The sequence below is a fragment of the Anolis carolinensis genome, chromosome 4 (assembly GCF_035594765.1).
Source record: "Anolis carolinensis isolate JA03-04 chromosome 4, rAnoCar3.1.pri, whole genome shotgun sequence".
NCBI lineage: Eukaryota > Metazoa > Chordata > Lepidosauria > Squamata > Dactyloidae > Anolis > Anolis carolinensis.
This window is the reverse complement of record NC_085844.1, coordinates 47120763-47146973: the sequence shown is the minus strand read 5'-3', so window position 1 is coordinate 47146973 and position 26211 is coordinate 47120763. Positions and strand designations below refer to the sequence as shown.

General features: G+C 40.5%; 1 protein-coding gene across 1 annotated transcript in view; it reads left to right on the top strand.

Moving 5' to 3' along the window:
* The first annotated feature begins 447 nt into the window (after nucleotides 1–447).
* Nucleotides 448–26211, top strand: part of xkr4 (XK related 4) — a 155084-nt gene continuing 129320 nt past the window's right edge. Inside the window, exon 1 of the mRNA XM_008116188.3 lies at nucleotides 448–2038. Within this exon, the coding sequence (XP_008114395.2) occupies nucleotides 1131–2038 (908 nt within the window). The 5' untranslated portion in view covers nucleotides 448–1130. The remainder of the gene's footprint in view (nucleotides 2039–26211) is intronic.

Here is a 26211-nt window from a genome sequence, read left to right as displayed (position 1 = left end):
TTCCTCTTCAGCCGCTAGCTTCCCCCAAAACACCTGGAGGGAAGGCCCAAGTTTTCCTATGCCAGGGCTAGGAAAGGAAGGAGGCGCCCCCAATCCCTTTTCTTGGTCTCGCCTCCCCAATGGCTGCCTTGGCTTTGTGGGAAGAGGCGAGAAGGGCGTCTGTTGTGCGGGAAGCGGCAGCGCGAGGGAAGTCCCGCTCCCCCGCCCTTCACAGCCCTCGCGTGTCATCCCTCCAACGCCCCGCAGCCTCCCCAGCGTCGAGCGAGGCGTTAAACCGAGACGGCTCCCCCTCCTCCCCTCCCTCCGGGCACACATCCATAGCGCATCCCTGCTGTTACAGAGAGGCAGGGCGCCCCAGTGGCACGCGAGCCGCCTCTCCCCGGGTCCCGCCCCGCCCCTTGCGCCACCTGCTGCCTCTCCCCTCCTCCCTCCCCTTCGCCCTCCACACGGCCTGAGGTGACAAAGCAGCGCTAATGAGGCGCTCGACAGGGACAGGCGGGGAGCCAGTTACCACCTCCCAGACCTCCACTGCGAGCCCCGCATCCTTGTGGGGAGAGGGGCTGCGGTGAAGCCCAAGCGCTTTCAAGGGGTGTAAAGAAACCCGCCACGCCCTCCTTTCCCTCCCTCTGGCCGATACAGACACACACCTCTCCCTCTGTGTGTGTCTCTCTCCCTTTCCCTGGCAGGCCACTCCCCTCTCCACCCGCCCTGGCCCTTTCCACATCCTTCCTCCCCTTCGCCTCCCCTCCTCAAGCGCCCCCTCCTCCTCCTGTTGCGCCCTGCCTCCTCCCCTCCGCACGCGTGTCTCAGAGAGAGAGAGAGAGGGAGAGAGAGAGAGGGAAGGGGGATGGCTGGGTGGGGAGGGGGAGAGGGAGAGGGATGAGGTCATCCTCTTTCCCGGCGTCAGTCAGCTGGGTGGCGGCGGCGGCGGCGGCGGAGGCAACGGCGGCAAAGCCAGGCCGAGGCAGGCAAGGATGCGCCGCCGGAGCGGGGAGCGCTCTTTGGGGGGACCGGGCTGAGGAGGAGGAGGAGAAGGGGCGAGAGGGGCGCGCCTCGTCCGCGGGGCCCGGCGGGGAAGCCTCTCGCTCCGCGCTCCCCTGCCGCCTTCGCCTCCCTTCGCTCCCCGCATCATGGCCGCGAAGTCGGACGGGGGCCGGCTGAAGATGAAGAAGGGCAGCGAGGTGGCCTTCACGCCGCTGCAGAACTCGGAGCACTCGGGCTCGGTGCCGGCGCTGGCCTCGGCGGGCTTGCCTTCCTCGGAGGGCGCCGGGGCGGGGGGCGAGGACGACGAGGCGCCCGGGGGCGGAGGCGGGGGCTGCTGCTGCGGCGGCTCCGGCCACCGGAGGCAGGGCGGCGGAGGGGGCGGCGGCGGAGGGGGCTGCCGGTGCTGCTGCGGCGCGGGGGGCGGCGGGGAGGCGCCGTCGTCGTCGTCGCGGGGCCCGCGGGGCTCGGGCGGCGGCTCCTCCTCGCTCTGCCTGCGCCTCGGCCGCGAGCAGCGCCTCTACTCGCTCTGGGACGGGCTCTGGATCCTCGCCGCCGTGGCCGTCTACTTCGCCGACGTGGGCACCGACCTCTGGCTGGCCGCCGACTACTACCTGCGGGGCCAGCGCTGGTGGTTCGGCCTCACGCTCTTCTTCGTGCTGCTGGGCTCCCTCTCGGTGCAGGTCTTCAGCTTCCGCTGGTTCGTCCACGACTTCGGCGCCGAGGAGGGCGGGGGCCCGGCGGCGGCCTCCTCGTCTTCCTCGCCGCCCGCCAACCATGCCGCCAATGCCGCCGCCTCCTCGGGGCCCGGGCACGGCGAGACCAAGCTGCTGGTGAGCAGCGGCTCGGCGGCGGCGGAGATGGACGCGGCGGCCCGGCCGGGGACGCCGCAGAGGCAGGCCTCCATCGCCGGCAAGGGCAACCCCGCCTACGGCAACCCCGGGAGCGGCGGCGGCGGCCTCCCCAACGCTCCCAAGGGCCGCTCCGCCTCCTGCGCCTTCTGCATCTGGCTCCTCCAGAGCCTCGTCCACATCCTGCAGCTGGGCCAGATCTGGAGGTAGGAGAGCCGCTCGCCACCTTCCTCCTTGCCCCATCCCCTATTCATCCATCCTTCTCCGGTTGGGCCAGCCTTGTCTCTCCCGCTGCCCTCCCATGCCCCTGGTGCCTTCCCAGGAGGAAGAAGGAGCATCCCAGCTTCCTCTGTGTTGTCACCGGTGCTGCAACATACAATCACAGAATCATAGAATTCAAAGTGCTGGCTTTAGCCTCTAAAGCCCTAAAGCAGTGGTTCTCCACCTGTGCGTTCCCAGGAGTTTTGGCCAGAAATCACAGCCAGTTTACCAGCTGTTAGGATGGGAGTTGAAGGCCAAAACAACTGGGGACCCACAGGTTGAAAACTACAGGCCTATAAAGCCCTAAATGGTTCCAACCTAGCTTACCTGTCCAAATGTATCTCCCTTTATGATCCACCTCGGAGGTTAAGATCGTTAGGAAAGGCCCTGCTCTCGGTTCCACCACCTTTGCAAGTGTGATTGGTGGGATTTTTTTTGTGTCAGGAGCAACCTGAGTTGCTTCTGGTGTGAGAGAATTGGCTGTCTGCAAGGATATTGCCCAGGGGACGCCTGGATGTTTTTATGTTTTTGGTGGGATGAGAGACAGGGCATTCTCAGTGGTGGCCCCTTGGCTGTGCAACTCCCTCCCTGGCGAAATCAGAGCAGCCCCCTCCCTCCTGACCTTCAGGAAGAATGTAAAATCCTGGTTATGGGACCAAGCTTTTGGCTAGCAAGTTAGTGAAATATGGGTATATGTAATTGTAAAATGACTAATGGAACTGCCTTGCATTTGACTCTGGATGATGTGATTTTAATAATTATTTTAATATTGCTGCTGATTTTTGGTTTGAATGTAAATGTCCATTTTTTAAACTTTATGTACGTATATGTATGGCATCAAATTGCTACCTTTTTGTAAGACTGCTGTCAGTTCCCCTTTTGGAGTGAGAAGGGTGGGATATAAATGAAGTAAATAAATAAATAAATAAAGTTGGATGAGACCTCGTGGGCCATCCAGCCCCACCCCTTGCTAAGAAGCAGGAAAATCTCAGTCAAAGTGTTAGATGCCATCCAGCCTCTGCTTAAAAGCCTCCAAAGGAGGAGCCTCCACCACACTCCAGTGCAGAGCATTCCACTGCTGAACAGTTCTCACTGTTAGGAAGTTCTTCCTAATGTTCAGGTGGAATCTCCTTTCCTGTATCTTGAAGCCATTATTCCATTGCCTCCTAGTCTCCAGGATATCAGAAAAGCTTGCTCCCTCCTCCCTATGACTTCCCCTCACATCTTTATACATGGCCCTCATCATGTCTCCTCTCAGCTTTCACCTTCTGCAGGCTAAACATGCCCAGCTCTTTAAGCCTCTCCTCATAAGGTTTGTTGTCCAGGCCCTTCATCATTTTAGTCATCCTTCTCTGGACACATTCCATAGCTTGATCTATGTATGTGTCGGTCTCAGTGCCCAGGACTTTGCCTCTCTTCCTTGTGTGTGGTTGTATGGGGCCTCTGGTTCGCTGTCCATGTGCCAGGGCTTGCTTTCCAGGAGTGGCCAAGGCACACAATGCCGAGGCGGCCTCAATTCCTGACGGCCTGCTTGCCTCCACGCCCCTTTCTTTCCAAGAGAGACAGGCTCTGTAGTCACGTGCTCAGCCTACCTGGCCTGAGAGGAGCCAGCTCGCCTTTCTTGTGCCCTGGAAAAACATGCCTGCCTTCAGCAAAGGGGTGGCTGTTTCTTTCACCCAGGCTTGTCAGCTGTTTGTCTTGCAATACAATGCTGTGTCCACTCACTCTTGATCCCTTTTGCTTCTAGCCTCCCTCATTGTGTTGTTTCCAATGGTCTTACCTGTTGTTTGCTCCCAAGGCTATGATTAGCTGTTTAAAGAGACTGATACATTCCAGCCTGGTATTATTTATTTATTAAAAATAACCCTATGTTGTAATTTTATGGAGGTGATAATGGATAATAGTGTACATGGCAGGAGTATGTTTTCCAGACTGGAAACCTGTGCACATCAATGTATTTATTTACTGTACTTATACCCCACCCTTCTCACCCCCGAAGGTTATGGCAATAATTCAATGCCAGATTCAGACAGTAACAATATCAGTAAAACACAATATTATAAAACTATAAAAACATACACATATCAATTAAAATAGTTTCTCAAACAATTAGAATGTATCAAACAGATCAAAGTATCAAAAGCCTAGCACCAATTGAGCTTTGTAAATATTGAACTAATTGCTTTCGCTGTTCTTAAACAGATTCTGTCATACTTATGGGTCATATTAATCCCCAAAGGCTTGTTTAAATAGCCAGGTCCTAAGATTTTTTCTGAAGCTTAAGAGTGAGGGGACTGTTCTGATGTCACTAGGGAAGGAATTCCACATCTACATCTACTTTATCTCTGAGCAAATAAGCTAGAACATGTTCAGAGAAGGGCGGCCAAAATGATCAAAGGTTTAGAGGGTAAGCCTTTGAGTAGCAGCTTTTGGAGCCAGCTTTAAGCAGAGAAAGCTGAGAGGGGACATGATAGCCATGTTTAAATATTTCAAAGGATGTCACTTTCAGGAAGGCAGGCCTCGTTTCTGCTGCTCTGGAGACTGGGACATGGAGCAATGGAATCAAAGTGCAGGGAAAAGCAATTTCACCTAAATATCAGGAAGAAAAGAATACAGTGTTCCCTCACTTATTGCAGGAGTTAGGTTCCAGGACCACCTGCAATAAGTGAAAATCCGCAAAGTAGGGATGCTATATTTATTTTAATATTTATACATTATTTTAGTAGTTATACACTATTTTAAGGCTTTATCAACCAATCATGTTGATAAATCGCCTCCTTCTCCTCCTGTTGCCGCTTGGAGTCCATTTCTCTCCCTTTGGCTTCTCCTTCCTCCCTTCCCTAGGCTGTAAATTGATTTTTTTAATGATTTATAATAGTCTTTTAGAGTTTATTGAAAAACGACGAAACAGCAAATCCACGAAAAGTGAACCGTGAAGTAGTGAGGGAACACTGTACTCTGATTGTAAGAACTGTTTGGCTGCTCCAGAATGTGGTGGAGTCACCTCTGGAAGTTTTTAAGCAGAGACTTGGTGGCCATCTGTTGGGGGTGCTTTGATTATGTTTTTCCTGCATGGCAGGGGGTTGGAATGGATGGCTCTTGGGGTCTCTTCCAACATGATTCTATGATTTTATGATATGATTATCCTATAAAATGACAACTTTAATTGATGGTTTCCCCTCATTTTTCTGTACAATAACGTGTTAGCATATGTGCACATCAACTGGATAGGAATATATATTGATAGAAATAGTTTCTGTATGAAACATTGTGGCACTTTTTAGATATGATTCCAATCTAATTGGTTTTGTGTGTACTTAGTAGAGTTGACATTTAATGCCTAGGTTTTGGTTAAGTCTGAAATCCTGATACTTCTGGAAGGACTTTGGGGGTCTGAGGATTTAGTTTCTGAATGGCCCTGCAGGCTTCCTAACAGATGGTGATATTTATTTATTTATTTTAGATAAAGATATGGTAACAAATGAAAACTACCAATGATGACAATGTTAATGTGGGTGGATTAATGTCTGAAAAGTGTGCTCCTTTTTTATACTGCTACACTAAAAGCTAAACAGCCGTTGTATGGTAGTCTCTGTTTGTCTTTTAATTCTGTTGTTTAATTGTTATTTTAAAAACTCCTGGAATTGTTAGTCTGGTGAAGTACTTAGAATTCTCTGTAGACAAGTGCAAGTCTTTCTGAGCAGAGAGTTTTACTAGATCACAAATCCCAGGATTCAGTAAGTTGAAGCCATATATTTGAGATGGTTTGAAATAGACATACCCCTTCTATTTTGAAAAATTATCCTGTAATATTAAAAATGAAGAGTATTTTATAAATAATGTTGCCATTGTATTGTTAAAATACAGATTTTTCTTATTCTTAAAAAAGTGTTAATTTTATTTCCATTTTAACCCTGTTTTAATCAAATATCTCTTTACTGAACTGGCCACACCCAATGTGCACTTTTGTCAGTGAGGCATGACTGTAATCCAGATAGCTGATGTCAGAATATTATATCATGACCTTTGGAGGCATGTGAACTTGAGGAATACCAATAGCTTTACAAGCTCAAAAAGCAAGGCTGTTATCGACAATGCAAGAGATAATACTAATACCCAGGCTTGAAGTTAAGACACTGATAAAGAGAGACACTCTGGATAAGGCATAATTCAACAAAAGTCAATGGGGATTATGTAATTGGCTATATTGGGGTGGGCACTACTGTACTGCAACTTCCAGTAGCTATAGATAATGCAACCAGTGGTGAGGAATGCTCAGTTGAAGTTCAGTGAAACCTGAAGAGTTACACAAGTCCAATCTCTAGGTCTAATGCTAAGATAAGAAATGTACAACCAATCATCCTATTTTGTAGGTTTGACTTTAGTGGACTTGCTTAGTTGTGAATTTTATTAAAATGTTCTCTCTATGAATCTCTTGATCCCCCAATACATTGGAAGTTAATCATAGAGGTTCTGGAAGACCCAGAGTTTCCTAGAAAGAACCCCTCTCTAGAAATCTCTGTGTCCTCTACTATGGTTAACATCCAGCAGAAGTTAAACATAGAGTCATGCTGGAGGACCTAGAAATTTCTAGAGAGCTAGCCTCCTAGGTTAAAAAAGTGGATTTTTTATTCATCGTTTTTCTACATTTTTGGGGTTCCTGTTTTCCTAATCCTAGCAAAGGTGGAGGATTGACTGCAGTATCTAGCTCTGTTACTATATGCAGTTCTTTAACACTGTTTGGTCTTTTTAGGAATATATGCTTTTACTCCGTTATTTGTTACTCTTCTAACTATGAGTATTGATGTTTATTGGATATCTGTTGTGTGAGTGGTGGGAGAACATTTTAAAATTCTATATAACTGAGCTGGGTCAAAAATAGCATGAAAACAATGCTTGTTAAGTCAATTCCATGCTGGAGTGAATTGAAAGATCTGCACAGCAAATAGTGTATGTCACGTAATCCTTTTCAGTAAAATATTTGGAAAATGTTGTGAGTATTACTGGCATTTACGTTGTAAAACTAAGCTTAAATTGCTTTAACTGCAGGGGATATATATCATCTGAATCCATTATACCTATATATTGAATATGTGATATGGTTTATTTTTAGCAGTGCAAAGAACATTTTCACACCTGAATCAGGCCATCGTGTATTCTTCTTTTGGCCACTGAACTGATTTATTAAAACTAAATGCTTCTCCTCCTCCTTCCTCTCTGCACTTAGCAGAATTAATAGAAAGCTCCTAACCATTTGGCACATTGCAGTTGGACAATGGGATTACTGTAAAGATTAGTAGTACTGCTGGAGTTGGATTTGAATAATTTACTTAAAGATGTTACTACTTGATAAGAGAGAATGTGGGACATGAAACAGCCAAAGATGGGAAGAGTTCAAATATCTCTGAGCAGCAACCTTGGTCTAATTTCTTGTCATCTTCTGTAGTTCTAAGGGTATGGTAGGCATGTGATTGGTGATAATACAGAGAACAGTACCTTTCTCTTCAACTTCAGAAACCATCTAGCAGACCAGAGACATTTTCCCATTACACAATTTTTGCACTATAATTCCAGCTATATTCCATGAAAACATGGTTGAAGACACTAGAACTTTTCCCAGGATTTTATAAAACAGAAGCAAGGTAGTGAAAGGAGAACCCTAACATCTGCCACATATGCGAATCTTAAAAATACTTGCAGTGGAAATGTAACACTATGTAGGTTGAGTCTAATTTATCAGAAATGATAGGGCTGAAAAGTTGATGAATTTCAGATTTTTTGTTTGCTTTTGGAATACTTATATTTGCATATATATAGTGGATGAGAGGTAGGAGGGAAAAGGGGGCTAGTCACACATCCTGCTTTTTGTGATTTTTTTTCTTAAGAGCTGTCAGCACACTTTCTATTCTTCAGTTTATGTAAGTAGCTGGAAAGGGAGATGAAAACCCTCTCTGCTGTTCCCCATTTGTATTTTTCTTTCTCTCTGGCCTGGATACAGGTGGTAGTCAATGGGACTTCTTCACACTTATCCTTGTGATAATTTCCAGGGAAAACACTGCTCACTTCCATTGGCTGAGCAGAAGGCAAGTATGGGAGTGTCTAAGGGTACACCTAACCAGGCCTGTAGCGAGGTGTGGGGTTTAGAGGTTCAACCCCCACCCCCCTGAAATTTTTCAGGTTAAAAAAAAAACCTGGTTTACTCATGAATTTTAACTAGTTAACCAAATTCCCATGCTAAGTCTATGAGACGTAAAACATTAAGAGTCCCTCCAGGCACTATCTCAAGCAGATATTGACAGGTCTGAACCCAGGGGGCGGGTGGGTCAGGGGTTCAACCCCCCCCCCCCCAAATTTCAAAACCCCTCCCGAAATTTTTTTCTGGCTACGGCCCTGCATCTAACCTTGGAATTAATGCAGTTTGGCACCACTTTAATTACTATAAACTTAGTGCTATGAAATCCAGGGCTTTGTAGTTTAGTGGAATACCAGCACTGTTTGGCAGAGAAGGCTAAAGACCTTTGAAAACTATTACTCCCAAGATACCATAGCATTGAGCCGTGGCAGGTAAACTCATGCCAAACTGCAGTAATTCTACACTGTAGATGTACCATAAGGTATTTGCTTTCTACAGGGGCTTTGTATAAGATGAGTCTAATGTTTACATTACATTCCTTTATTCCTTAATAAAGCTCCTGTTCAATTTTTCTTTACAAATGCTATTGTTGGATATAGTTATGAATTATTTGCAATTAAAACACACTAATTAGAAATAAATAGGGGGGTAATACTGCATGCAGAGGGTAATGTTGTGAAAAAGTGATTTAAAATTATTACAATGCGTGTTGTATTATACAGCATGGAAAGTGGTGATACATGATTTATAAATAATAATTAAGCCTAAAGTCTTTGTGTTCTGTCTCATACTTCCAAGGATGTCACTCTGCCACAGAATGTGAAATTGAAAACTAGACAAACAATCAAGAAATAACTAGGGAATTCATGCCTCTGTAACAGCTTGAATACTCTTTTTAGTCAGACAAATTGCTTTGATTCACCCAGGAATCAGATTATATCATTGTTTGGGCAGTTATATTAGTTTTTATTCTGTTTGTCACCCCTTCTCATGAAATGTTTTTCTAATGTAGCTTTGAGAGAACTGCACCCCACAGATGGCATGGGCCCTTAGAATTTTTAAATTTTCATTTATTTTTGCAGTGTCAAGCCAATTTTACCATTCTCTTTATCAAGGTTTAAAGCCAAATGGATGCTTTAAAAAGAAACAGACATGAAAATGAGCTCCAGATTACTTCTTGGTCAAAAAAAATCCTGTCCTGAAGTAGAGGGAGAACACAGGAAAATGATTTCCCAGGGCGCTTCCAGACAGCACCCAAATCCGCACCAAAATGGGTTTTAAAAACCTGTTTTAGTGCAGATTTGAGTACACCCCCCATCCAAACCTAGGCTTTCTGGGATGGCATGTCACCACCCCAAAACCCCCCAAAATGAGATATAAAATAAAATAAATTTATCAGGCTGCCATTAAGATGCTCCGTGAGTTCTCCTGGCATGTAGAGATAACATGTCAGGGAATTGAGGGGGCAAGAGTGATTTTGCTCCTCCCCTAGTCTCTTGGTGTGTCATTTGTACACAAAGCAGCTTAATGGCACCCTGGTAAGTTTTATTTTATTTTTAAAGGTAAGCGGGGGGCTGGGGGAAGGGGATTGCCATCTCTCACCTTTGGACTCATAGAGCCCAAAAAGTGTGAGATGGCTGAGGGGACTGACTCCTGGGACTACCCAAGAGTCAGTCACAGGCCCAATACCCATTAGACGCCAGCCTTTCTGGAGGGTCTGGATCTAATGGGGTATCTAATTAATTTAGGACAAAGCATGGTTTACCTGCTTTGTCCTGAACTAATTCGCTTTTGCCAGAGGTGTCATTTGAACATCTCCAGTAAAAGCATGACAGATCCCACGTTTTTGGGCCTGTCTGGAAGGGCCCCCACATAGCCTGAAGGATACAGGGGCATTTTAGGTTTTTTAAAAAAATGTTCAGAAGATTTCAATCTTCAGCTAAAATTAGAGGAGACCAGGATACAAATCCATATTTGACTATGGAAATGAAGTATCAAACACACAATACCAGCCTTAGAGGAAGGAATGTCAAACCTCTATTGATTAAACTTGACTGAGAAAATCTTATCATAGGTTCAACTTTGGGCCACCATAAGAGAGAAACAACTTGAAGGCACACAATTACAGTAATAGATGGCATATTGGGTTGTATGTATTCTTGCTAAGTCAATGAGGGGATATGTGTGGCTGCCAAACATCAGGTAGTTATCCATTCCTGTTTTCAAGGTGCAGACATAACTATCTTTTGTTATATATTTGTGGTATATTTGTCTATATGCACATAGAGGTGCATGACATCTTTTCATTCACTTTATACTGTCAGAGTTGAAAAAACGACTTGCTGGAGATGGGAACCTGGACCTATAGATGTGCCTTCAGCATGTGTGCCAGATGAAGCAGTTGTTCAGATGAAGATTTGAAGAAGCCATCATGAAGGATGATGCCATTAGCGAGCATATAAATAGTGATCAGAATCCTGCATCAGAGGGGTAGTTATGATATAATACGGTAGCTGCACTTTGTCTCCATGAAACCCACTTCAGCTATCCTGAGTGAAGGAGGTTTGCAGTGCTGGTGAGCAGGGCAGGGTTGCAGGATGAGGAAACTAGTTCCTCTCTTGCCAGTGAGCAACAGGAGCAGAATCGGGGACCTCTTGATCATGTCGCAACGCTTTGTCACACTGTTGCTCACTGGTGGAAAGAGGATAGTAACATGTTCCTGCAGTTTCTCATTCACTTGCACCACAAAACTCTGTTACTCAAGATGGCTAACCATCTTTTAAAGCAGTTTGTGTTGCAGGTTTCAGGGACATTTATAACCATAGCAATCTGGATTTTATATGGCAATGTAGAAGGGGCCTTAGTGTAAGTTGGGAAAGTAGTGTTTCCTAAATCATTTTTAATCTATGTATATTTCATGATCGGGCCCATCTTTTTGAAGCACCCTGTATATCAATTTGATATTTGCTCCCACACATTTATTTATTTATTTATTTATTTGCCGCGCTTCTACCCCACCTTTCTCATTCCGAAGGGGACTCAAGCAGCTTTACAAGGGCAACAATTCATTGCCACATATACATATCAATAAATAAACAAATGCATTAAAATCCAAACCAATTAAAAACATAAACATTAAAACATCAGTTAAAATCATACAATCCAGGTCATATTCCAGGACCGATCCAAGTCGTCATTATGTTATTTATAGAATCTTATTGCACTGCTTACATTTACTGACCAAAGGCTTGGCCCCAAAGCCATGTTTTTAGTTTTTCCTGAAGGTCAGGGGGGAAGGGGCTGATCTAATTTCACTGGGGAGGGAATTCCATAACCGAGGGACCACCATTGAGAAGGCACTGTCTCTCGTCCCCACCAGTCACACTTGGGAGTGAGTGGGACTGAGAGCAGGGCCTCCCCCAATGATCTTAATCTCCAAGGTGGATTATAGAGGGAGATACATTCAGAGAGGTGAGCTGGGCCAGAACCAGTTACAAATAATGTTTATCCTTATAATATAGAACTAAATAATCTTTAAGTTCCATCATAGTCCTAGTAAGCTTTGTCTGTTCTCCTGTATAAGTCAGGATTTTCCATTAATCTTTTGTAACTTTCAGAAGGAAAAGATTAACCAAATTTTGACTATGGCCGGTTCCACACAGGCCCTTAATCTGGACCCAATAGGTTTAAGAAACCTGATTGGGTGCGGATTAAAGTCCATACACCTCTCCCCAAAACCCATGCTTTTTTGAGGTGTGTGTGTCTAGATTATCTACCATAAGGTCCAACAGAGCTAAAAGTAAAAATTACTTACCTGGCTGCCATTAAAGTGCTGCCAGAACTCTCCTGACACATAGAAATGACCTCCCAGGACGGGTGGGGGTGAAGGAAAATTGCTCCTTGCCCTGTTCTCCTTTCACATCATTTCTACATGCCAGGAGAGCTCTGACACCACTTTAATGGTTTCCGGATAAGTAACTTTTACTTTTTAGCTCTTTTTTTTGGGGGGGGGGGGGGGATTGGGAGGGGACACTGTTTTGGGTTTTTCAGGAACCCAGAAATCTTGAGGCAGCTGTGTGGATTGGGCCCAGAAATCAGGCGACATGGGTGTAATACTAGATTCAGCATGTTGATCCTAGAAACTCAGATTCTGTAGTGATCAAAAGTACATGTGCATATTTAAAGTTACTTTATTAGCTATAACTCTTCCCAGAAATGTGCTCTGGCCATGGCAAAACATTCTCTACTTACATCCCATTTGGATCATGACAATGTGTTCTGTGTGAAGCATCCTATAAAAAGAGCTCAGATAGTTCAGTTCAGCCAAACATCTGCAGCCAGACTTTAGATAGGAGCAGATTACATGGAGCACATGATTCCCTTATTGGAAAAGCTGCACTGTCCTTTTCTAGGCACAATTCAAAATGTTAATTATGACTGTAAAACTGCAAACATCTTGGCTAGTTGAAGGATCATATCTCTCTAAATGAGCATGTCCAAATTTTGAGTGGTTCAGGGAGGACCCTGGTTCCAACATCCTAATAAGCATGTCTGGCTAAAACATTAGAGAAGGCTTTCTTGGTGATTGCTGTCAGAGTTTGGAAGTCCTTTCCCAGAGAAGATGAGAATGAGGACAATGAGTGGAGATATGATATTCATACTCTATAATCTAGTATGGTCACACCCCTGTAACTTTGAATGGGATTTTAAATGTTGCATTTATACTGCTAGAGAATGAAGTTAACCCTAATCAAATTACAGTCGTAATACAACTTAGTTATACTTTCGTTATGAGTAAAAGAAACTATTCATTTATTTGTTTATTCGGTGTATGTTCTTCCTTTCTTCATAAGATTATAGGGAAGCTGACAAATTGCTAAAATGAATGTAGTTAAAACCACAAATTATAAATCTCTAAAATGACACAATAAAAATGTCTGCTGAAATACAATGAAAGCAATATCAACTAGCATTAGTCAAAGACGAATTAAACTTTTACTTGTTCCCTAAAAGCTTTTAAAATATATTTTCAATTGGCGCCTGAAACACAAATGCAGGGAGACAATTGTCTCTGGTAGGACTAATGTGAGCTCACTAAGAAATCCCTGACAGTCAACAGGATATTTGTGACTAATCAATTTCAAACAGTGAAAAAGGCAAGGTGATACTAGGTGAAACTTTCTGGAAAGAGGTTTCCGATGCCTAGACTTGGTCATAGTGGTCTTGTTTCTTTTCCTTACCTCATTTTCCCATGCTCTGAAGGAGAATATCTGAGGGTGCATATACACTGTAGAATGAATGTAAATTGACAGCCATGGTTCAGAGCTATTTAATTATGGGAACTGTAGTTTTACAAGGTCTTTTGTTTTCTCTGACAGAGTGCTGTTGCCCGCCCAGACTACAAATCACATGACTACATTGCATTGGGTCATGGTAGTAGATTCACCCTAAGGCCCCTTCCACATAGCTGAATAAAATCCCAGTTTAAAGCAGATATTGTGGGTTATTCTGCCTTGATATTTTGAGTTATATGGCTGTGTGGAAGGGCCCTAAGATAGGTAGGTTCATGTGCTTGAGTTTAGGCTTACTTGGAATATTTAAGACAATACCAGCATTTTAGATAGAAAATAGAAACAAACTTGGAATACCGTAGTTGTTTTAAAGATTCATATAGTATTGATTTATTGAAATGCAAAAACTGAGGAAAATAATAAAATCAACAAGCAATTTGTGATTTCTCCCTAACAATGGGAAAAAATGGGAAATCTGTTTGTTTGAAACCAGTGGTTGCTTGTAGGCACCATAAAATGGGTGTTATGCTTGCAGGGGAGCCATATGGGCAATGATTGTACAAGGCAGTTCTAGATTAGGGCGAATGTCAGAGATAGTCTCAAAAACTGTATTTTATATAAATAGAACATGAAATATTTTTTTCATAAATGTTGTGTGGCTTATACTACTCGATTATGTTACCCAAACTGTCCAATTCCCTTTCTCCTCAAATTAACATAATTCCATTTCCTGTATCTGAAAAAATGTCATGGTCTGGCAATCAAAATACATTATATTACATTTTCCACAATTCAATCTGTGTGATGAGTATGCAGAATCTGTGTTTTTGTTCAGCACAAAACCAGATTAAAGCAATTTAACAGTGTGGGAGTTTCAGGGTTCTTAGAAGGAGGGGAAACAAAGGCAAAGCATAATTAAAGTGACAGGGATTGATGTTAAAAGAAACTCCTCAAACATGATATTATATACTTGTGAGGTTAAAAAAAGCAATCATAGAAAAGGAAAGGTCTGTTGAATACAATAAATATATAATAAATAAAATAATACAATAATAAATTACGAGTTGCATACCATAAATAAGTTGGCCTCATGTACGTAATCTTTTTGTCCAAGATAAATGTATGCAAGCCTTAAGCCTTACTCAAAAGCAGGAATCTGTAATCAGATTTAAAGACAACTGATAGAATGGAGTGGCATTTTGGGGGACTGCTATACATGGAATAGTACACACAATAGAGAAGAAAAGGATTTCTGGTATTTAATAAAATATGAAGATATTTAAAATACAATGAACACCATAAGGCTAGCTTTTGAGATCAAAGTAATTACTGAAGAACATGAAGATTATTAACGTATCAATTTTATGGACTGTATAATGAAATTGTGGAAGAGCATCATGCTACAATGTTTTAAACAAGCAAATGAGGCCAGTAACAATAAATTCATTCTGGGAAATATGTGACAATCAATGCCATTTTGTTTCTAGCTCTTTTCATATGCAAATGAGAAACTAGAAAAGTTGGAATGGGCATTGGCTGACTTGTATATGCCTTAAGATTATATTAAATTATGTCAACATGATATGAAAGTGATTGAATCTAGATTTGATAGTATTGCTAAGTCAATCTCGACTTCTGGAAACACTGAGAAGTTTGGTGATTCCCTTTTTTTCTTTAATTTTTTGAACATGTAAAAGTGTTGATTGATTTTGAACTGATACAGTGAAATGAGAAAGATCACCCAAATAGCCTTCTCATTTTCAGTGACAGCAAGGGTCAAGAAAAGACATGTGCATGTTGGGCCATGTCCCTTTAGACTGTGTCTGATTGAAAGCTATGCAAGCTACATTTCTGATCCTTTAAATTCCTGCTGCTAACAGCACATTTCTCTTTTGTTGTGTGATCCTTGCTAGCGTTTATAACTCAAGTTTGTCTTTTCCTGCTGAATCATAATTGTGGAGGGGTGTGTGATCCATATCGTGAATGTCCAAGATAGATTTTGTTTTCATTTTAATGTTTTTGCCTGAACATTTTAAATGTTCATAGAATCATAGAATAATAGAGTTGGAAAAAAATCACATGGGCCATTTAGTCCTATCCCCTGCTATGCAGGAAATGTTCATATTGGCTATATTAATATGTGCTTACATGTAGCAACTGTGGTGTTCTAGTTTTATTATTAACCTCACATTTATTTTTTGCTCATATATGTTTGTTCTTGATGGTGTTATGTGCACTAAAATCATTTCCAATCTATGATGACCCTTTAAGCATTATTGTATTCACTAGAAGCATGTTAACACAATTATTGGATACTACCTGAACCTCATGTAGGTGTTAGAAATATTCACTATTGTTTCTTTGCAAGAATGAAGAATGTCAGATTTTTTTTCTCCTCCACTAGATGATATTGCAAAGGTTTTGGTGAAGTTTTTGCATTTTAGGGCTATTTACATAAGAAAAAATCCTTTTGAAAAATTCTGCTTTTTGTTTGAGGAACATTTTGTGCAGAAAGCAATGTCTTCTGTGCAAAATACTGGCTGGGATCTGTTCAATATTTATGAAGTCATAATCCAGACATGTATTCTTGTATCTTTTAGGATTTATGTTTATGGTCATTAATACACTGGCTGACATTCTGCTCAATATTTATGAGATCGTAAGCCAGAGTTACGATCTTGTAACTTTTGAGATTCATGTTTACAGTTGTTCATGACCACATGTGACCCCCAACAGTTTACTTTCAAGACAGGCATCTTCTAAACCATCTGAGATTTCTGAGGTTCTGCAAAGAGAGGAACTTTGAAATGATGAGTAGAGAAGTTTATTTGTTGTTGGATCCATTGAGACAAGCAGTTATGGCAGAACCCCAAAGGGTCTGTCCAGCTGCTCATGTCAGTGTGTCCCGTGACCAGTGCATTAGTCATATCCTAACATCATGGAACATTGGGGGGACATTAGTCATATCCTAACATTGGAAATCCTTAAGTTGGGATGCTGTCTGGCTTCAGAAGTAAGTGTTTGTGGAATGGCATCAGTAGGAATAGCTTCAGAGATGGCACTCCATCATCATATTTATGCCCTGAAGTATAACTAATAATTTTGATCTTGGTTTAATATCAAGTTGGCATTAGATTGCTGAGATAAATTGGAAATAATTTCTTCTTATTGTATGTCTCTGTCTGCCATTTTTGTTTCAGAAAACGCCATTGAACTTGAGAACTGAGTCAATCTCACTGCATAGATTTAGCCTCTCTTTGAGGATTTATTTGGGACTAACTCACCTCAAGGAAAACATGATTTGGATGACCTGGTTCTGATCAGAAAGCATTAATTAAAAAGAAATACCCACAAGAAGCACCCAGACCACCTTTGCTATACTGAAAGCCAACCCAGAGACATTTGAGATTAGGAATCAAGGTTTCTAGGTCACAAGCCAGTTTATGTCAGTGAAATCATGTGGATCAAATAAGGTGCAACTTTACTCTGTGGTGGAGGGAGGAGTCCCTATGTTGGTTTATGAGTAATTGATGACTTTTATGCAAACTTATTGTGAAGATTTTTTGTTTTTCTATTAGTTAAGCAGCTCATCATATGATGGAGACATTGATTCCACTGTTTTTCGGTTTGCTGCTCCAGCATTTGTGTTTGTTTCTTCCCTTCTCTGTTAGGGCCCTTCTACACACACCCTAAAACGTGGAAGGAACATGGATAAAAGGGAGAGTGGCTAAATGATGTTTCAAAAAATGTATTCTGATTCAGATTCACAGCTAAAAACATGTGTTAAAAAGGTGCACGATTGCAGATGAAAAATGTGCATGACTGTATATCCCTGCAGTCAAAGAAAACACATGGTTTTATTCATACACCCTGGTGTGAACTGCTCTAGTGCATCTGTGCATTTTAAAAGAAAACATGTGATTTCATTCATATACCCTGGTGTGGACTACTCCAGCACATCTGTGCATTTAAAAAGCTTGAAACAATGAGAATTCACTGTAAGTGTTCCTTTGTTCTGATATTTATGAAATTGAACAGAGCTTGAATTTACAGTAGGGTGAGGAGAGATAATAAGATAATTCTTAATCTGCAATTTTTTTAGAAGTAAACCTTTGCCAGATGTCCCCCATCCATCTTGCGGATTTCTAAAATCCACTACAAACGAAGGTGTCAGAATGGCGGGGGACCATTTACTGGGACTGACAAGTCTGTGTTCGAACTTACTGTTATTTGTCTCACATTTTGATGTTGTTTGGAAGCATCCTTGCAATGCATACAGCAGTTAGAGATCTTGATTCAGAGTTTCAGGGAGTAATTTTGGGGTAAAAATCTTTTCAGACTTTCAGCATCTTCCAGTAGTCATGTTGATTTTGGAATTCAGGGCATTATAATCTGAAATGCAACTTTTCAAAGCTCTGTATTTGTGTGTGGAGGCAGCATACAAATGTACAGGCTGTCTCCGCGTCACAAGCATCCAACTTACAAATGACTCATAGTTAAGAACAGGGGTGAGAAAACAGGAAGTGAGAGAAAGCTACCCCAAGAAATGGAAATTCACTGCCGAAAGAGTTATTATGGGGGGAAAGTATCTCAGCTGAAACTTTATCACCAGTCCTTGTTTCTACGAGCCACATTTCAATGACCATCCTTAAAATACTAAACCAAGAACTAATGAGCTTGATAACTCCATGTCTGCTATTACCACACTATGTGATATTTTTTGCATTTTCTGTTTTTTTCTGAATTACTGGTTTAGGATCCCTTCAATGATCCTATATCTTTTTCTGTTTGTGAACGTATTATACAATCAATGGAAGAGACTTTTGGAACAAACAAGGTCTCTCACAATTATTGCTTTTCATACTTGGGCAGAGGATCTACATTATTATTCATATGGTTCTTCTAGGTGCAGATTTGAACAATTTGGAAATGTTGTTGCATTTCTTCCTAATGCACTTTAAACAATTAATAATATCTTTGGTTTTCCTGTTAAGCCTTGTTGCTGTGAAGAAAAAACCAGCACATATTTTTTTTCCAATCTGGACATTCCTATGGCTTGTCAATACAGAAATCTTCTAGAGCTGAAAACTGCCAACACTGATAAATCTGACATCCTTTAATGCTTATTCTTCTGACACTTCTCATTATTCTTAAGATGAAACTGGTCAAAACATATACTGAACTGAATAAATAACTTTATAACTTAGAGGATAAACACTTCTACCTTTCAGAAAGTGTGCCATGTCTTGTTGAAAGAACAACTTTACAGTCAATGCTTCTTACGTAACCCTTTGCAACACAATTATCTCCCCCTTCCCCCAATGAAAAAAACAAACAAAAATATCGGGGACAAAATAGATTCAAACAAATCTCTTTATTTTTGCCACTGGGTTTCATTTTATTCCATCCATGGATGTCTGGAGATATTCCACAGTATAAGTGTATATTTTATTCTATCTGATTTTATTTTTATTTTTATTCTTCCTTATGTTTTCTGCTTCTTGGTATTTAGCTGGGAAGCCTTTGATTATGTACACATGCTCCTTCAGACTTGGAATATTTTAGAATTTTGAAATTCAGTTGTCCTTCCAAGGATTCCAAAAAGTAAACTTTGATTTTATTATTTGATATAATGACATCATTATATTTATTATGCTATCACATATAAAAAAAATTGAACAAACATGGATTTTGGTATCCATTGCGAATCCTGGCACCAAACCTTAGTGGATCCGAAAGGCCCACAGTATGCAAGGATTCTAATAAGGGTCAGATAATGCTCCACAATCTCATTCATGGATTGTGTATATATAAAAACAGAAGTACTGCGAACTGTGAAAAATCCCTTAGGTTTGCACATCTGCTTGTATGAGACTATGTAACATAGGCTATAGTCAAATGAAGAACTAACCAAATAGAAGAATAGAAAATGAAAAGCATTTAGACTCTGAAATTTATAAAGCACTGTGAGGATATCATTGTAATGAAAATGAATGATAGAAAACTGCACAAGCCATTAAATAAATGTCAAGTCTTGGTAAAATACTGGAGGATATATTATTGCTTTATTATTCTTTCTAATTTAAAATAAATACTTTCTGAATTAATAACTAAATGGTACATTACATCTAAAATTATCTTAAAGTGTGGTATTTAAGGTCATCACAGAAATGGACTGGCATAGGAATATTCATCATATATAGAGGGCCTCTTCCTATCATGATAAACCCTTGATCTAATAGTAGAAAGTATCATCATCACCTTTTCTTTCAAATTTGGAACTATGAGAGGTAAGAGGAGGTGCTCAGCTGCAGGCACTGGCAGGCGCACACGCTCTCTGGGCCTGCTCACCACAAACACTTTCCAAGGCAAGGAGGTTGCTCTGCTCATGAAAAGCAAGTGATAAGCTGGGATTGGCTTCCTCATGCTTTCACAAGGAGTAGATTTTCGTACCAGGAAGGGGGCTCCCATTAGGTGCTTCCGAAGTACCAAAAGACACAAAAGAAACAAAGGAAATGGGAGAAATGAATTCTGCACACAACTCTACTGCATAAATGACATAGATGTTGCAAATCATTGCAGCAATCCCTTTACCATTTGTGGTCCATCAATCTATATATGGGGTATAGCACTTCATGATTTCTCTCAAACTTTCTGTGAAATGCCTACACAACATGCCTGTGTTGCAGTTGCTAATAAAGGCACCAGCTGTATACATAGAACCCAATCCCAATGAAGTCATTCATTTACTTTACTCCAACATAAGACCTGCCCCTCTTGGACCATATGCTCAAGGAAAACACACAATCCCAAACACACAAACAGCTCAACTAAACAGTCTGCTTTAACTCCAAAGGCACAAGTTTATTATTTATTTATTTTATTTACAGTATTTATATTCCGCCCTTCTCACCCCGAAGGAGACTCAGGGCGGATCACATAACACATATAAGGCAAACATTCAGTGCCTTAACATAGAACAAAGACAGAGACAAACGCAGGCTCCGAGCTGGCCTCGAACTCATGACCTCTTGGTCAGAGTGATTTGTTGCAGCTGGCTGCAGCTGGCTGCTCACCAGCATGCGCCACAGCCCAGGCCTTATCAAGTTTATCTTATTCAATATCTTCCAGTGGTCCCATTCAAAACATCAGTTGTCATTGGGTGCATCTACACTGTAGAATTAATAAAGTTTGCCACTACTTTAACTGGCGGAATCCTTGGAGTTGTAGTTTTACAAAGTCTTTAGCCTTCTCTGCCAAATAGTGTTGGTGCTCCACCATACAACAATTCCCATGATTTCATAGCATTGAGACATTGCAGTTGAAGTGGTATCAAACTGCCTTAATTTTACAGTGTTTATGCATCCTTGGCCAGGTTGACTCAACTATTTTATCATAATGTTCAGCAGGATTCTGAAGATGTACTCTACACATAAATTAGATCTAATCAGCGTGTCTATCCGTTAGCACTATCAACATGACAACTGTATAAAAGGACTGCACTATAATACTGACTGCCCTTTTTAATTAGCAAGTCATCCTAGGTTTTTGAATGAGAAGATGTTATGTTGGAAAGTGAGAAGAAACACAGCAATGGCAATATGATGCAACCATGATTGATCACTACCTATACACCAGTTTTGGAAAATGCCAAATTTATCAGGCTATATTTTAGGAAGGAGGCTATGTTTTAAGAAAAAGGTAATGGAAACAGAAAAAACTTTAGTAAATTTGTAGAAGCTGACAATTTCACTTCAGATATTACTGAAGTTAAATATATTGTTTATGGCAAGGACTTCATATTGCAGAGATAATTTAATTTACTAAAGTTGAATAGCTTAAGGAGCATTGAATTATGATGAAAATTTTAGTGAATACTTGAAATGATTAACATGAAAGTTTATTTTTGTGGTTTTTATTTATAGCTATATTTCATAAATATTGGGGGAAACTACATATAACAATTTTATTACAGAAAATAAACTAGAAATCAGAATAAACACATCACATTAGGCCAACAACAACACAATTAGTATAACAGCTAACAAAGTCTTACCAGAGTGAAGCTGAATATAGTAGAGGATAATTATGGGGCTGATACAACTCAGTAATAACTACTTTAAACTCCAAACAACAGTGCACAAACATATGTGTCAAAAGGAGAGATTATAATTAGTGTCAGCAACAATTTGCTATGGGTTAATTAAAAACTTGTGATAATTGATTATCCCGATTACTAAAATAAGGGCTATACTAAGGTTTTAAAGTAAGCAGTTGTCTCTTCCTATCTGCAAATTATGCACTTCAGAAAGAAATATAAAAAGTCCCTCATCCACCATTAAAAAATGAGAAATAGGCTGTCTTGGCATATGGTTACATTTTTGGATAAATAAAATCAGTGCTGCGCTATGGGCTGGTCTGCAAGCCAGTTCTAGTTGGTGAGTTATCAACTGCTGGTCCACAGTTTTTCCATAAAATTAGGTGAGTGAGGCCCCATTTACACTACCATCTAGTATGATGAAGGTCTTACATTAGCCTGGGACATCCAAACAACGTGCCCAAACTCATGGGGATGAAACTTTTAGGGCCCTTCCACACTGACACAAAATGCCCACTCCACTTTCCATTGTGTCATCATGGAATACAATCCAATAAATATGTTTATGCTTTGGTGGGGGTTTTTTTGGAGGGGGGGGACAGGGGGTAGGATAGTCTAACCTAGTCAGATTCTGAGTGTTCAGATGAGGAAGCAGGGGATGCTGTGAGAGAATCACAGGGCTCAGAGGAGACTGAAAGAGGCCCAGAGAGAGATATTTTGGAATCTCCTGACAGTTCCCAAGAGAACGCTGAAGGTGATAGCCATTCCCATGGGAACCTGCCAGAAGTGCAGACCAGTTAAAATTCATGAATAAACCAGTTTTTCTAAAAAACTGAAATTTTGGGCGGGAGGGGGGGGGGGTTGAACCCCTAACACCCCTCCCCCTTTGGCTACAGCCCTCAGTGCAGACCAAGCTGTCAAGGTCAGAGAGATTGGAACTGAGAAAACAGAATTTGCAATTAAGCAGACTTGCTCCTAAAGCAGCTTAGAGTTAAGGAAAGCAGGTGCAGGAGAAATGATCTCATGGGAGAGATTTTGGCTTTTCAAAAGTGATTCATGCTGGTACAATCTTTGGGAGAGTAACTTTGCATTTAAGTAGGGAACTCTTGGTTTCATGGGCCTTGGAATTCATGCCTTCAAGTTTTTAAGCTGTTCCTATGTCATGGACTTTTTGGATACCTGGTTCTTTAACCAGAACTAATAAAATACAGAAGTTTTATGACTACATAGAACCCCTGTTATTGGTTATGGGCCTAGTGTAGCCAGTGTGATGAGTGCAAGGATTTTAAAGATCTATATCTGTGGGAGTGATGAAGAGCAGCTGAGCAGCAATGTCTCTATCTGTGAATAGTAGTTTGCCCTTTGAAATGCTACAAATGCTACAAACTACTCAATTAAACTAAGGTTTTTCCTGGTTAAAGAAGATTTATGGAATATAGTAGAGAATCTGCCAGAAGATGGGGCAAATGCAGCAGAATTCAGAGCTAATGAAAAAACCAAAACTACAATAATTCTGTTGTGGAAGACGACCAGTTAGTTTACCTCAGAAATACTTTAAAAGCCAGAGATTGTTGGGAGCATCTGTGTAGTGTTCAGCAGATTGAGACTGCAGGCATCAAAATCATTCAGACACAACAGCTTTACAATTTAAAGCTAAAAAGAGGAGACTGTGTCAGAACACCTACAAAAATTAAGGATATTGTTTGTGCAGCTGGAACACAGACAAATGACATTTACAGAAACTTAAAAAGCATTTATTCTCCTATTTTCTTTGGATGAAGGTTGGGACAATTTTGTGTACACAATGCAGAATGTAGCAGGGTAAATTTAATAAATAATAATAATAATAATAATAATAATAATAATAATAATAATAATAATAAACTATAATTCTATCCCACCCTCTCTCCCCGGGGGGTCTCAGATTTAACCCTGGACTAAGTGTCTGCTAGATTGTTGGAACAAGAAAAATGCCTGGAATTTGTCCAAGAGTGTTTTGCTGAGCAGAAAAAGCCTAATGAAGAGGTTAAAATGATGCAGAGAAGTTCCCACCTGTGTGTCATGCAAGGAGGTGTTTTGAATGTAGTAACATCAACCATTTAATTAAAAACTGTCCACAAAGAAAGAACAAGAGTAGCAGCAGCCTTTTAATCATTAGAGGAAGTACAACACTGGAAGAGGAGCAGAGTCAAATACAATGGCTTTGATGCAGAGTAACAAAGAAAAGGGAAAAACATGCCTCCTGGATTTAGGCAGTGCTGAACATTGTGTCAATGATATTTATGTATTATGCCAAACAAAAAGGTCACAAACTAGGAATATAACTCTCACTTTAGAAGAAACTGCCTAGTTTGGAAAAAAGTTTGAAAAATGTTCTGTTTTGTACCAAGTTTGGAATATTGTTTAGTTAGTGCATCAAGTTTGTTTGCAAGGATATAAAATATGCCTTGATGATAAGGGGCACAGTATGAGAAATTATAAAGTATGTGCTAGGGGGAAATGAATTAATAAGGTTTATGTTTTACTGATAAACAAAATGTGTTAAATGTATCAGGTACGAAAAATTGGCCTCTAACAGCGAAATAAAATAAAAATTTATATGTTTAAATTAGAAAATACTACAGTGAAGAAGTTTGAAAGTTCTTTTTTCTTTTTTTTCTTTCTTTTTTCTCTTTTTTTACTTTTCAGTGACCCACCCCAGATCCCTTGTATTTTTGCTGGTGGTTTTTTTTAAAAATAGTTTTGTATTTTTCACTCACTTAGACCACCATGTATTAGATACCTTTGACTATTCCCAATTTTAATGTTATCTTTTTTCTTTTAACTATATTGTATATAAGAAAACGAATAAAAATCATTTATAAAAAAAAGAAAATTGGCCTCTGCATAATGACTGTGTTCATTATATACACAGAGTAATTGGTCACATCGGTTTTCCTTATTTACAGAGATTGGCAAAAGTAGCAGACTTAAATTTGAAGCAATGCCAAACATTTTTAGACTGCGCAGTCTATTCTAGGTCAAAGTTAAAAGCATTTCCAATAGTAAGAAAGTTATAGAACAACTAAAAGGCCATTTGAATTAGCACATGCAGATCTTGTTGAGCTGGTTCCACCTGGGGAAGGAGGTTCGAATTATATTTTGGTATTAGGCGATGACTACACCAGCTTTACTTACTACATTAAGGAATTGAATTTAGTTTTAGTTACTTATGTCAAAGTCTTAAGTTTCAAGTGTTTCAAGATTCAAAGAATGGGTGGTAATGATTGAAAGAAAACTTCCCTAAAGATTAGGCTATCTGAGGTCAGACAGAGGAAGAGAATTTATGGGAAAACAATTCCAAGATTGGTTAAAGAAAATGGACTTGTACACCAGAGAACCAATTCTTATTCTCCAGCAGAGAATGGTGTAGATGAGAAAAAGTTGGTGTACTCAAAGTAATGATGATAACATAATAAACAATGCAAAGGTGCCTAGCAGGCTATGGGCTGTGAGGCTATGCAAGCAAACACATACTCTGAATGGAAAGCTGGAGCTCTTGTGTTAATGAAACTCCATTCTTGAAGTTATACAATAAGAAGCCAAGCCTAATATTTTTGAGAATATTTTGTAGTTTTGACAATATTCAGATCCCTAGGCAGTCTAGAAGAAAAGGGCAGAAAAAATGGAAAAGCCTTAAGTTCATTGGCTATTATGAGAGATCCAGGAATTATCAATTTGACTTGGAAAATAAAAGTAATGCTGTCCAAAATTGAAATAAAATTAAATATGTACACCAAAATTCAGAGGTATTTTTGCCAGTAGATAATCCTGATGAGTCTAATAGCCATGATGAGAGTAGTCCCAAAGGTACAATGAGGCAAGATTCAGAGTCCAGCAGACAAGAACAAATGTCTGAGGGGAGACAAAATGAAGAAGTTGAAGTGCCCACTACAATCCAAGTAGTTAAAGAAGAAGAAGTCTGGAATTAAAAGGGAACATCACTCCAGTAGTGATGAAGAGGGCAAAATCATTGAGTTTATTCAGATCCCTAAGAGACCTGAGAGAGTCAAAAAGGGGGTACCTCCAGAAAGGTTTATTGTACAGAGTGTATGAAAAAGGAACAGTGTTTAAAAAGGTAAAGGAAAAGCCTGATGCAAGAAACATGCACCCACTGAAAAGGCTAGATCACCAAATCAAGCACAAAATAGGAATGTTTATATATGTATTTCTGCTGTAAAGTAAAAACAAATCGGCTTTAATGATTTGTTTGAATGTAAGTTAAAACAATGTAATTTAAAAGTTTGTAAAATTGTAAAAGCAAGGTAGAGTTGTAAAATTGTTATAAAGCTGCAAGAGTTTTTGGCAAGGAAAGAATTAAAACTTTAAAAGTGAGAAGTTCTTTAAAAAGAATAAACAAAAAAGGAAGGCAAAAGTGCAGGCATTTTCACCTTCTCTGCATTTGCCTTAAGTTTAGTTAAAGAGGCAGAAGAAGAAAGTTTTTGGGTGATGGCTTTTGAAATGCAAAATGAATGTAACCACATCTGTATTGTGAAATGTTTTTATTGGTGGCACAATTGAAAATATACTGTACTTAAATTATGTAAAAAGTATGTA